This window comes from Saccostrea cucullata, unplaced genomic scaffold, assembly GCF_032062105.1.
Source record: "Saccostrea cucullata isolate Sc308-1 unplaced genomic scaffold, CSIRO_AGI_Scuc_v1 ctg2960, whole genome shotgun sequence".
NCBI lineage: Eukaryota > Metazoa > Mollusca > Bivalvia > Ostreida > Ostreidae > Saccostrea > Saccostrea cuccullata.
Window position 1 is genome coordinate 1,484 of NW_026933740.1, and position 14,386 is coordinate 15,869.

At 30.9% G+C, this 14,386-nt stretch overlaps 1 protein-coding gene across 1 annotated transcript; it reads left to right on the forward strand.

Annotated features, from left to right (window-relative positions):
* Positions 1-2,832: 2,832 nt before the first annotated feature.
* Positions 2,833-13,025, forward strand: LOC134239232 (plexin domain-containing protein 1-like). The gene is made up of 11 exons (XM_062721393.1): positions 2,833-2,936; positions 4,042-4,226; positions 4,612-4,740; positions 5,491-5,560; positions 5,735-5,857; positions 8,295-8,348; positions 9,100-9,164; positions 9,624-9,714; positions 10,616-10,711; positions 11,057-11,199; positions 12,627-13,025. The coding sequence occupies exons 1-11, from the start codon at positions 2,849-2,851 to the stop codon at positions 12,693-12,695; spliced, it is 1,113 nt and encodes a 370-aa protein (XP_062577377.1). The 5' UTR covers positions 2,833-2,848; the 3' UTR covers positions 12,696-13,025.
* Positions 13,026-14,386: the final 1,361 nt, after the last annotated feature.

Consider the following 14,386-nt stretch of genomic DNA (forward strand, 5'->3'; position numbering starts at 1 on the left):
AAATCTTAACTTGATCAAGTTTGTTAAGAATGCCGCATAAGTTTACGTGCGCAAATTTGACACCCTTAGGTAATTTCGTTAAAATTTCAATACCATTCTGATCTAAAATCGAATCTCCGCACCAGATATCAATACAAGAATCACAAATCCATTCAATCGTACCAGATCCAATTTCTGTATATAAAATTTGTTGTTGATCTCACTCACATACGTATATATTTTCCATTTGGACAGGGATATAACTGTATATCATTTGACAACAACAATAAGCATAGTAAAGCAAACTGGCTTTCTCTAACCATATAAAAATATGTCTTGTCTTATCGCATTAACGTTATTATATTTCAAATATGAATATTTAAAAAATAAAGATGTAGTGTAAATATAGAATATAATTTACATGAAAAGCCCTGTTTTATCGATTTTTATTTATTTTCAGGCATTTGATGATTCAGCAAAGTGCAGTTCATCTCCAAAACAATGTTTCTTGCAGAGGACATGTATAATTGCTATACAATTCTTTTATCTCATTTTCTACGAAAGAAGGTTTTTTTAGTGCGCCGAGAAACATTTAAGCATGCGGTATTTATTCAAATTTATTAATAATCATATATATGTCATCACTATAATAATATAATGATATAAATATGTTGTTTAAAAGTAGATAGAGATGTGTTTTTCCCTTTAAATGTTAATACAATGTTATTATATTTAAGCCTAGGAGATCCATATTCATAATAATTCAGATATGCAATTCAAAAAGGAAGTGATGGTTGTTCTGAAGCTCATTTTGTTCAATGACATTTTTAATCATTGTTAATAATTCTAATTCTTTAAAAACACATTTACGCATACCGTTTATTTATCAAAAATAGTCAGTTTAATACTTCCATTTTTGAACTGAAACTCATAATATTAAAACATTCAAGAAAATTTCAGATTTGCAAAGTTTGAAGATATTGTATTTACAAAATTGATCAATGAAATAAAAATGACGAATACCTTTTTATTTATCTATTGGTTTTCCTATTAGCTATTATTCATACAACTGTTTAGCTTCTCCATATAGTGTAATCATGCTCGTTTTGTCCATATACACAATAACGAACACGTATGACGTCTTTTAATGTTTTTTGATGTAACTTCTCGATAAAGCTCTTAACAGTATTTACATGTTACGAAATTGCGACATTAACAAGTTATATCTGTTCAAAGATATCATTTACTTTCAATACAATTATAAAACAAATCAAAACAAAACAAATTGTAAAATCAGGAATCTATTAAAGATATATACACTAGACAAAATTGCTAAAGCACCACTTGTTAATTCTTATTAATTTAATTGAACATTTACCGATCGGTACTTGTGTATATAATATGTCATTATTTCCATAACAGTGGGATTGTCATATGTCTTAACTGGTATCATGAAGTACCTTTGACTGACTTTCTTGTCCGAAAACCATTTTCCATTTTCGCCCAGATATGAAATTCTTTATCACTAAATGTGGAGTAGTCCTCCAGTTAAAAGTCAAATTACAAACAACCATTGACTTTCATATCGCCTAGTAATCATCCCGTGCCTTAGTGTCCATACCAAATCCACTCAACTTCCGGTTTACCTAGTTTAATTAGTAGAGCAATATTCAACTTATTGTATGCTGCTAATTTAATGTCGTGTATAGATCTATCGTAAACATTTTTATGTTTGTTAATCTATTTGCAACAATTTTTCATGAGTGGAATTCATATGCTTTTTATTGTTTTCATTTATTCAGATTTCACCAATCGATCCCCCTGCAGACGCCATACTATCTGCTTTAGCAAGTTCCTCACGCCGCGAACGGTGTAATTAGTACAAATGTAAAAAACAAAAATACGAGAAAAAAAATGAATTTTTTTTTAATGGAATAGAAGCGATTTTTATTTTTTTTTTATATGAATTGGTCACACTTCAGTAAACATTGCAGTTATTTATAAGGTTTGACATTAATATGCCTTATTTCTTATTAAAGGCGCACAGATGATAACGTCAAAGTGTCCAGAGAAACATCACGTTTCATCGTCGATAAAAATAAAGTTGAATAAGTCCCACTTAAATTTAGAAATCCCATTGCTTCGCATACTTGAGTCTCCATAAACAATTGATAAACCAATCTGGCACACATGTGCGATCTTCTGAAGATTTATTAGTAATATTCTCACCATCATTCAACTAATACACAATCATATATCGACGTTCGGCGGTTACAGCGTCTTTTGTTGTTACAATAGCAGTTTGTCCGTATGTTTTGTATTAGCCGGGGACACGACTTAAAAAAAAAAACTTCGCTAAGAAAACTCCCATTTAAAGATCTGGTAATATTTCCATATTTTGTCCTTCTGTATTCATATAAAGTCTCTAAAAAGTGTCTTTACAAACTTTAAATCAAACTGAACTGCTATCCGGTGCGCCGTAACGTTATCAAACGTCGCCATATGCATTTTCGTGTGTTTTGTTTACCACTTTACCACTTCGAATGCACTGGACACTGCCAAAAATATACCAAATGCTAAAATTTCTGTCGCTCTAAAGCTTTATTATTTCATATAGTAATTAGTCATGGCCGACATGCATAAATGTGCTGTCCAGAACAAAAGTTTAAATGATACCAATACTTTTCTAAAAGGTCAATATCAAGAGAGGCTTTTAAATAGCGTTTTGTCATTTTGATGAATTTTGTCTTTAAAATCCGATTGCAGTGATATTAATTCTAGTATATGAAGTCATCAGAACTGTTTCAGTATAAATATTTGCTTGCGGCTGCTCGAAATTGCAGTTGCAAACTGATACCATAACATCCATATGGCGACTCTGTATTCTATGAACATCAAAATAGCAGTTTTATTACATGTATTTGTATGTTCTCAGCTGAAATTCACCTACGAAAAAGGTAAGACTGCTCCTTTGTATACTTTATTAAATGTTTTTTAATCCTTTTTTTTATTTTTTACGTATCAATGAGGCTTTTCATTTGGTTACTCTAATTTACCGAAACAGATTGATGTCAATAATTGTTATTACATTTACTTAATAAATACAAATATCCGACATGCATTGCGTAAATATAAACTGGTTCAAAAATAGAAGATTATTTTCTTTACATTGACCAAAAGAAATAGAATTTAAATTTCGTCATTCTTATTGAAAGAAGTGTATAAGTGTCTTTCAATTTGATTTATTAAAGCCATTTCCCCCATTGTCTTTCTGAACTAAATCATCATCAACCGCTCCAGAATCACTCATTTGCCCAAAATTATAAAAATTATCACTGAAATTATTTGTGTCTGAAAAAAATGTCAGCCAATAGTAAGTTCTATTTTCCATACAATGACCTTAAGCTTGTTCGCAAATACAATTTATCATTGAATCAAATGCTGACTGACGTTTCTCATGCGTTAGTCCATTATTTATATACTGAATTGGCGACGGATTTTCCCGTTATTTCCTGATAATGACAAGGAGCATACGTGAAGAATGTTCTTGTGTATCTAATTATTTGATAATTATGTACCCCGTATATAGGGGATGAAGGAATAACCATTACACATCTAGCCTTTCTTTCCATCAAGACCTAACAACTCTTAATTTATATGTGTTTGCTACGGAGCAAAGAGCATAATGATGCCATCTATTAATCTTTATAACCGATCACATGTAGTGGTTCCACGACAAGTAATTAAAATATTCATAGCTCACAGGAAATCGACACTTTGAAACAGCTGTCTATTTGCCGTCGGTCAGCGTTTCACATTCGAAACAACAATTTTAATAAAAACCATTAAGCCAATACTAAAAAATCATTACACTAACACATGATTTTGCTCACTCATTTGTTGACCTTATTTCAAGAGATGTTCTAGTTTTAACTCTAAACATATAACTCTTGAAATCTTGATTTAATTTTTTTAATCTTGAGCTGTTAATGAAAAACCCCAAGTATTGTTTGAACTTTGAACGAGACCTTCAATTAGAAACAGAAATGCTTTGTTTTTTAGATGTTTTCCATACATTGCAAAATGGCGAATCAACTGACGATGAAATCATTACATCATTTAAACGCCACCATATGTTAAAGAAAAGACAGATTAGTAACTCTAGCAGTGGTATATTCCGTACCGCTGACAATCAAGACTTTAACAAAACAAAATCTAACGAAACTCCACAATACACTGGAAATGTAGTAAGTAAATTAAACAAATATTGATATATATTTTAGATATATAGAATAGATAAAAAGTCATCTTCACAGTTTTATAGGTTTACCTATATTCAATTCAATATTGTTTACACGCCGCTTTACATTGAAAATAACGGTCGCATGACCTTAATGTCGTTGACATTTACATATAAAAACAAATATCTTATCCAGATTTACATAATCATGTACAACATGCAGCTCTTTTAATGCTTAACTTTGCAGCTGAGTTGCCAAATACTTGCAATATGTATATTTCACTTAGATCTTTTTTGTGAAACAATTACTTGAAAAGAAACACATGATTTTGACTCATTATATTACTTTGATACTGATACACAGAATTGGTAATTGTTATAAATTATTACAGGTAATCGAGAATCATGGATATTACACTTCAAAAGTAATAACAAAACCCCCTGATTTCAACGAATACTGGGTTGACCTGAACAATGCAAAAGGACACGAAGATCTTGTAAAGGAGTATAGAAAGGCTATTGTAAGCATCATCTGCGTACAGAGTTTATATATCTCAGTTAATTCGATACGCAAGAGCATGCTCTACGTATGAACAATTTCTAAAAAGAGGTAAATTATTGACAAAAATATTAGCAGTCTCATATCAAGTCATCATTTTGTAAGTTTTGCTGTATGGTCGATACAATGACCTTGTCAGCAAATACAATTTATTATTGAGTGAAATTCTGAATGACTTTTTCATGCTAATTACTAGTCCATTATTAATATACTGAATTGACGACGGATTTTCCCGTTATTTCCCATATGACAAGGATCACACGGCGGGTGGTGACCGGTCGGCAGGGGATGCTCACTCCTCCATGGCACCTGATTCCTCCTCTGATGTTTCGGAGGTCCGTGTATGCTCTACTCCTTTTGTATTGTTTTATGGACTTTGATCTTAAATACTGTTGTTATCTCATATGATTCACCATACGTTTCCCCTGGGACCTTAGTCAGTTCGCGTAAGACAAAATAATCCGGAGCTCAACAAAGTGATGTTATGTTATTTTTCGTGATTTTGTTCAGTTAAATGCAAATCAATATAAGTGTTTACTTGAATAAATGACTGAAAACAAGACTTTAATACTGTCCCCCTCAGCGAAAATCTATCATTGCAAACATTTTTGTGAATATAGCATAATAAAACAGTTTTATGTACAGAGCTTATACATGTTGAACACGATATGTGACATCTTATTTTATTTATTTATTTTTTTTTTTTTTGCAGCGGGTTAACCTGAACTTTGAATTCAGATTTTATGGCAATAATGTTACCAAGATATATATTGCCAACTCAGGTATTTGACTTTTTCGCTGAATAAATGATTAAATGCATATAATCTGAAGCAGTATATTTTACCAATAATTTGCATTTTATTGAAGCAAAAACCAATGTCCGATATCATAACCCTCTATCCTATATATTCTTATATATATAAACCAATTCTTTGTGCATGCTTGCATTTTTTCAGGATTCTTAAGTATGGCCCAATTTCCACATCAATATCTCACAGCCACACAGTATATTGCGCCACTGATGGCAAACTTCGATCCAACTATCAGTGAAGGTTCAAATATTTTCTATAAAGATTTTGGTAAGTCAACATATCATTTGAATAATTTAGTCCCATGCACATCAAATCAATTTCATCTGCAGAGGTTTTAATTAAGAAATTAGCATCAAGTATAAATTCCTCACAAGGATATGAAGTGGATCGGTCACCTGATCAAATCCTGCGAAGGCCAGAGGCCGTCTCTGCAGAAGTCATCACGCACCTACTCACTTAAATTCTCAACGAAGATTTATTTTAAAACTTGTTATTTATTATTTAAATAAACATTTGGGATGACAATTAAATAAAATTGAACATAAATTTCGAACTTACTGTACGTCGTTGATGTTAAGAAAAAAATAAACAAGGTGTACAGCTGTACATCGTCTTGACAAACAGGGACGCTTCGAATTCATTAGACAGAGGATATTTAAATATTTTGTGAAAGGCTACATGTCATTTATAGAAGTGAGCAGATTGTTGTCAGGGAATTTTTGTATTTGTTAGAATCAACTTTCGATGCTGAAAAGGCAAAAATAAAACGCCCCAAGTTCAATAATACAGTTGGAGAAATCTCGGTCGGAAAGGGATGGATAAAGCACTTGTTAGAGTTTTTGTAATCTTCAATCAGGACGAGTAACTTAAATTTATGATTAAATTCAAAATGTACCAAAATAAATCTTGAAACTTAATATAATAAATCTTGCTTGCATTTATTCAACAATTTTAATTTTATACTTCTTAATGAGCTTCAAGGTTCTTTTAAATTCTCTGAAAGGTCTAATAAAAAGTTAAAATTCTATCTCATAAAATAAGTTTTTGAAACTTAGTACTTGTTTTAAATTAAAGAACTATATGCGGTATATTGCATATATTTGCCCCCACAAAAGTCAAATTTTGAAAACTTCCTGAAATGTGCTGAATTCAATACATTGTAGGAGAAATAAAAATTAACAGAAAATATTTATAGTGTCAAAGCAGTGTATTTACAATTTTTGTTTTTATGACGCCACAAACTAGTCCGATTTTATATCTTGTTTCAGAAAGAGGACAAAATGGACAAATTTCAACAATTTTAGCTTTGAAATTTATAGAGCGCAAGTTTGTTCAGGAACAATATTGACATATTGCATTGATATTATCATTCTACACGTTATATCAAAATATTGATCCTGAACACACATGCGCTCGGTGACTTTTACTCAAAATATCAACGAAATATGTCCATTTTTCTGTAAAATTCATTAAAAAATGAAATTTACGTCATGTTTGTGACTTCATTACGTACATATGGCGTCATTGCTCATGAAAATATTCAGTGCTTTGAAGTCAGCATATACTCCCCTGTTTAAGAACTTAATTAAATATATATCCATCGAAGTTTGATTGGGGGGGGGGGGGGGCAAATATTGGTTATTACCGAATAAAGTTCTTTAATCATAATTAGCCATTGTTATGAACATTAAATAAATAAAAAGCGATTTGTGGTGTTATGCAATGATAGGAAAGTCTTTATATTTTGCATTGTAAAATGATCAAGTAAATAAAAGAAACTAAAGAACTTTATATTGCAATTTCTTCAAAAGGCTGGATATATACGAGGGTTGATTATTTAAAAATTGTTATAAAACAGTCATATACCCTCCAATTTAATTCAAAATTTCACCAAGTGACGTTTCATAAATACTGTAGCGACGGGAAAAATATTATTAATCTTTTTGAGCTTCAGCTGTGCAATTTTTAACATCAATAAAATGGCATGTGAATGTGCTAAAACGAAGCATGCTCCGTGAAGCTTGTTTTATCAAAATAAAATAGATGTATGTTTTTAAGGATTACCGGAAAACATCAAATTTTTGTATATTAATTGGAAAATATGATATTTTTTATCTTGGGAGTTTCACTGGTTTCATTAAAATAGCGCGCTAACAATAGGACTTTTCTAACAGCCCTCGTACATATGATGTTTAATTCTAAAATGTTTTTGCTGATTAAAATCTGAATAGAAAAATGCATAAAACAGTGTAGGTGTTTTATTTGCATTTCCTAAATTGCTATTCCTATTTCCTACAAAAATATTTGAGATGTACTTAATTTTCCAATGTAATATGATTTTACTAACTATGAACTTTCAAGATGAAATTTGAAGAAGTATCGTGGTTAAAACACTTCACGTAAAGACTTCATTGACATAATTGTGAGCAATTAGTTAATGACGGATTTTCAGAACCTTAGGATCGGAGTACCTTAATTTACTTGCATATTTCTTAAATTTTATAAATGAAATTATGCTAAAATTGGTCAGCAGAGCAAGTCATTCTATGAAGATATTATAGCGCCGTATAATGACATACAATGTATGATCTGTAAAAAACGTCATACAGGTTTGATGATTTTCTCTCTCTGCATATTTATATAATAAAAAGATATCACAAATATGTATTCTTCATTATTTCTTTATATGTCTTTATTTCTACAGGTGATAGGTTTGTAGTGGAATGGAAAAATCTTTATCTCCAAGACAAGAATGACAGTAAGGCCATACAAATTCGTTTTCAATTCTTAGATATCGCTATTACTTGGTTCTTAAAATGACGATCTTATATTATATATATGCATATTTGACGTAAAGCCCATTTAATTAAAATTGGATACAAAATATTGAGAAAAGAAAAAAAAACTTATTTCTTAGTATTCTACACATATATGGAAACCCAAGTTCTGATGTATGATATAAATTTTATCCAATGGAGTATATCTCCATGAGTAAAATAAGTCCGAAATATTTAACGTTTTCTTGACTTTCTAAAGGCTTTTTATACTTGACGTGTCAGAGCAACGTCAGAATTGGCAGTTTAGTGAAAAGTGAGAATTTGTCTCCTCCAACCGGAAGTAGTATTCTCAGGTCGATTTTTAGTACATGCAAACCAAATTAAATGTTTTAATTACAACTGAGCAAAAGTATATAATATATTGATTCTTGTATTTTTGCTTTTATTGTTCTTTTCTGATTAAAAAAAAAGCTGTTTTATAAAACCTACTATTTTTGATTTGTGCATATTTAAATTCATAAGACCTTTATTGAGATGCGAAGTGATATTTTTCTTTCACGCGAAATTAATGAGAACAAGAAGCATTTCGTTATTGATAAGTTGTAAGTTACATTTGAAAGTACATTGTATCAAACATTTAGTTCACTTTGGAGATGCGAAATGTTAAGTAAAAGGATAATACTTTTTTATACTAAAACTCCCATTTAATATAATTTTATGATTTTTTTTCAGCAACGCCTTTCCACTTTCAAACAACACTTCACGCCAATGGCACAATATATTTTGCGTACAAACAGGTAAAATATATCATGTAGCTAATACTGTTAAATAGTTGTAGAGCTTGCCCTATTGACCGAATGGGCACATATTATTTGTTGATATCAAAGTCTGGTAAGCAAGTATTTTAAAGATGCATAATTAAAAATTCTTTTTTTACATTTCTTTTTTCCCCGAATATTCCAAAGTTATATTTCTTGAATTGACGATATAATAATCTGTTTTCGGTGTTTGATTCTGATGTCTGAGTAGATAGAAGAAAAAAATGGTTCTCGGGAATAAATCATACTCTATCTGTATGTTATTTATTACAAATTAATCATATTTCTTTATTTCTAGTGTTATGTTACTTTCAGGAATTTTTATGTCATGCGCAGGCCAATTGTGAAGTATTCAAATGAAAGGGTTAGACACTTCAAGTGAAAAATGTATCTTGTTCGTGTATAAGAAGTAAAATATATCTGTACAATGTATTGTAGATACCAGTAGAAGTGTCTGAAATTGACACAAACAATCATCCCGTTAAAGTGGGCGTGTCTGATGCATATTACATGGATTTCACTAGACAAGGTACAGTATTAGTTTTAACGATATCGTAAACGACGGGTGAACCAATAAATAAATGAATAAATAAATAATAATAGGAAACTTTGCGTCTATGGTTTAAATTTCTTTTTTTGTTTTTTTCGATTTGACATTTTTGTAAAATTATGAATTTTTAGCAATTAGCAAGAACAATAAATAGTAAGTACTAATAAGTAATTGGTTCAGAAAATATGTGGTCAACCTTTGTGTAACCTATTGACATTTGAAACTTACGGACAGGCACTGATAGCTTAAAGGCAAATAACAAACATGAAACACTCATCTTTTTAATTTTAAAAGGGCGTATTTTCTCTCCTATTCGAACATTTTCTCATCAATATGAACAATCCTATCTATATGTACGGCAGGTCTAGAGGAACATTGGCTATTTTCTTATTTTTTTTTTTGACTTAGTTCTTTTGAATTTCTTTTATGTTATTTTATGTTTGATAAAAAACACTATTCTTATCCTGAAAATGTTGTGTGTAAGATGCAGGCTACGTGTGAACTAAAAAAAATATTTTGCTTAAACTTGGATATAAATATTTTTTGGTATCAAATATCAGCCAGGTCAAAATAGGTTAGTCACAATAAATAGGCTATAACAGATAGTCATACAAAAGGAAGAGATAACAGGGGTTCATATTCCAGAGCTGCAGTTCTGAAAAAATTTATTTCTTTTTATTTCTTTTTTTTATTTACTAATCTAAAAAAAATGTTTTATTATTTCATCAGCATTTTTTTTAAATACCAGTCATAGAAATAAAAAAAATCCAAACTATTAAAACATCAAAAATATTTTACATTAAAGATAAGGGGATAACTAACACATCTCTTAGTTTTTTCCACAAAATGTTGTATAGAGCCAATTAAAGTAATTTTGCAGGTGTAAAACGACGGACCATATACGAATACAACCGCTTGGAGATCGACTTTAAGCTGGTTCGGTCAGGGACAGTCGTCATTTTGATCCCGTTGAAAAGTAAGTTGTTCTGGTTTAATTGGAAAAATCAAAATGAATACTAAATGTATTTTACGTCATTTTTAAAGGAAATAAATTATATTTCAATCAACACTTAACTCTTAATTACATAAATATTGATCATACTGACACCATTATCATAATTAAAGTCAATATAGCTTTGAAGCCAAATGCTTTCTACACGTAAAACCTTAATGTCAGCGTTAAAATTTCTGAATTTTTTTTGCAAATCTCTTTGCTATACTGCACCCATATTCATAAAATTCCACTTTAGTTTTTCAATAAATTGTTTCTTATTCAAACAAAATCGCTTCGAAATTTTCATGTCTTCATACCTTCCTACAGCCTGTAATATTGCCAAGGATTGTACAACTTGTTTAACTCAGGACGATTCGTTCGATTGTAAATGGTGTCCAATGGTTGGTAGATGTTCCGATGGCCTTGATTGGCTGAGACAAGAATGGCTTGATCAAGATTGTGACAGAAAGGTGAAGAGTCTTGAGAATGCACTCAGAATTTGTCACAATTATCTTAAGAAATTCGGTTTCTTAAGGATATAAGATCTTCAGCCAGGAAGGATAACTCAAAAAATTTAGATTTTATTTGAAATGCATCAAAATGAAGCTTGAAAATGAATTTTTTCATGCAACAATTTTCTGTTTATTTATCTTTATAAGATTCAAGGTTTTTAAAAGACTTAGAAAAGCTCTTATAAAAGTTGACATTTGTACCCTATAAAAGGGAAAAAATAATACTGATTAGAGAAATAAGATTTTCTTGAATGCACCCTTAGATACCAATGCTTGTTAGCATGATATCAAATAAGAAGTGATTTGTGATGTTTGCAACGATAGCAAAAGCCTTTTACACTATGCATTATAGAAGACAGGACGGAACTAGAAGACAAAATACCAAATAAGTATAAAAATCATGGCAATTTCTCTGAATGCCTGAATACCTATCGTTTTTAAACCTAAAATATATTTGTTGTTTCAAATCGCAATTAGAAAATGCATTGTTGATATTCCAATTCGCTTGGTCTGCCGAAAAATAGAGATTTGGCAATTTTCCCTATATACTACGATTAACTTTAATTTTTAACTTTAAAGAAATACAGTGGATAAATTTACATAATTTAGTAGTTTTCATTACTAAATTCATAATTTTATAATCCTGAGGATCTGACTACCTTAAACAGACATGTCAAAATTTCATAAACAAAAAAAAATTAGGTCAATTTTTTTCTTTAAAATTTATTTATTTAGTCATAAGAATAATTTTATGTTTATGTTATCAAAATAATCTGTGCGTAGTTGAAGCTGTATATGCATTTGTATTTGTTTAAACGGAAACTCTTTTCCCCCAATTTTTTAGTCAGAGGGTGTCTTACTTTTCGTTACAATGCCTTAAGGTATAGTTGCTTTTTAAAAACTAAAAAAAAATTAATCCCGATACAATTGATATAAATTAAGTCACATTTAATTTAAACAGCTTTTTAATACTCACTCACTCGCAAACAAACACACGCGATTACATTTAAGTTACTATAACCTTCTCCAATTCCGTTACTTGTACAAGGGAATAAAGGTGTCAAGTGGCTGAACTCATGCATTGTTTTGATACTGTGAATTGTTTATTCCTGATGATACCACAAAATGCATTTTCATTGAACTCATCCCCCTTTCTTGTGAGATACAAGTTTGCAGGTTTAGTCATTAATGATCAAGTAAATTTATCTAGGAATAAAAACCAGGTTTATATTTTTTCCGTTTCAACATACAGTATAAGTCTCAAATGTTTTCACTTAAACTTTATTTCCTCTAAAATTTGTATCATATTTTTATTAATATTTTATGATGATTTTACATGTGTGATGTCTAATTTTCAATATTGTTTTTTCAAATTGTTTTCTAAGGCATTTGATGACTCAGGAAAATGCAATATTTCTGCAAAAGAACCGGAAAACAACACCCTTTCATCATAAAAACAAAGTATGATACAGACACCACCATGTTCCTTGGATGATGGTCACGATGGTTTTCTAAATCATTTCAGTATAAATAACTATTTTCAAAGTAAAAATATGGCATTCTACTGGTTTGATTTATTATTCGAACAGCAATATTTGCACTAGAAATATTTGCTGTAATCAACACGAAGGAAACTTTTTAGTGTACATACTGTGCAATCCCGAATTAGAACATGGAGAATGTTTTCCCCCCAAAATATCTTTCTTCGAGTTGACTTTTCGCTAAAGCACATTGCTACTAAACAAATTGCAGGATTTCTCTTTATATATATACTTTTTGTTATTCGCTAAAATATTATACAATTATTGCTGTTTTTTTTTAGGTCAATACAGTGATTTAGCGATACGAGGAGTACAATATTCACTGATACCAAAAGACGAGGTTAATATTGTACTTCGATTGATTGATTGTATACTGTTTAACGCCCCTCTCCAGAATATTTTACTGATATGGAGACGTCACCATTGCCGGTGAAGGACTGAAAATTTAGGCCTATGCTCGGCACTTACGGCCTTTGAGCAGGTAGGGATCTTTATCGTGCCACACCTGCTGTGACACGGGGCATCGGTTTATTCGGTCTCATCCGAAGGACCGCCCCAGTAAGTCGCTTTTTACGACAAGCAACGGGTTACTGAGGACCTATTCTAACCCGGATCCCACGGGGCTATTGTATTTCGAAGATGGCTGGATTAATCATTGTATTGACCAAAAAACAGCAATAATTGTTTTATTATATGATTCACTGATAAAATTATACAGCTCATTACTTGTTTGCATTTAATTAAGTCCTAGCCAAATACAAGAGAGAAGTCGAATTAAAATGTAAATAAATCTTACCAGTCGTATCAACTTGAAATGTTCTTTTTATCAATTTTAGTTGCCTAAAAATATGTATAATGTCTTTTTTATTGGATAGATTTTGAAAGGAATGAGCATCAGGGAAAACTGACTGCCAAAAAGTAAATATTGTTGCTCAGTAAAAGGTTTGGAGGGGGGTCCCTGCATCCCCTCTTACCATCCTCACCCGAAAATATATATTCGCTGATGTTTTGTTTACATTTGTTTAGAATATTGGTTTGTCCCTTCTTGTTCATTTACCGAATACTGTAAAATAACCTATTTTTGATGGGTCATACTTTCCTGGTTGGAGACAATGAACTTTTACTTTCTTACCGATATGATATGCAAATGGACTAATGAAGCGAACGGTATTCAATATCAAAGTCCATAAAACTACATAAAAAAGGAGCAGAGCAAACAAGGAAATCCAAAACTTCAGAGGCGGGATCAAGTGCCATTAGGGAGTGAACATCCCATGTCATCCAGTCAAACCCACCGTGTGCTCCTTGTCTTAATTGGGAAATAACAGTAAAATCCGTCGTCAATTCAGTGTATAAATAATTGACAATTAGTATGAAAAACGTCAATCAGCATTTGACTCAATGATAAATTACATTGTATTTGCTGACAAGGTCATTGTATCGACAATAGAACTTACGAAATGACTACTTTAAACGAGACATCTGTTATTCTTGTTTCATCAACTTGTTTGACAATAATTAACTTCGTTTTAGAAATTTTTCGTACGTAGAACATGCTCTTGTGTATGGAATCCACTGAAATAGATAAATTGGAATCCACTGAA

What these genes read in the sequence shown, in the direction of transcription:
- LOC134239232 (XM_062721393.1), top strand. Translation starts at nt 2,849, where the DNA reads ATGGCGACTCTGTATTCTATGAACATCAAAATAGCAGTTTTATTACAT. An exon ending in GAAATTCACCTACGAAAAAG is followed by an intron (nt 2,937 to 4,041) that starts GTAAGACTGCTC and finishes TTTGTTTTTTAG; the next exon opens with ATGTTTTCCATACATTGCAA. An exon ending in TCTCCAAGACAAGAATGACA is followed by an intron (nt 8,349 to 9,099) that starts GTAAGGCCATAC and finishes ATTTTTTTTCAG; the next exon opens with CAACGCCTTTCCACTTTCAA.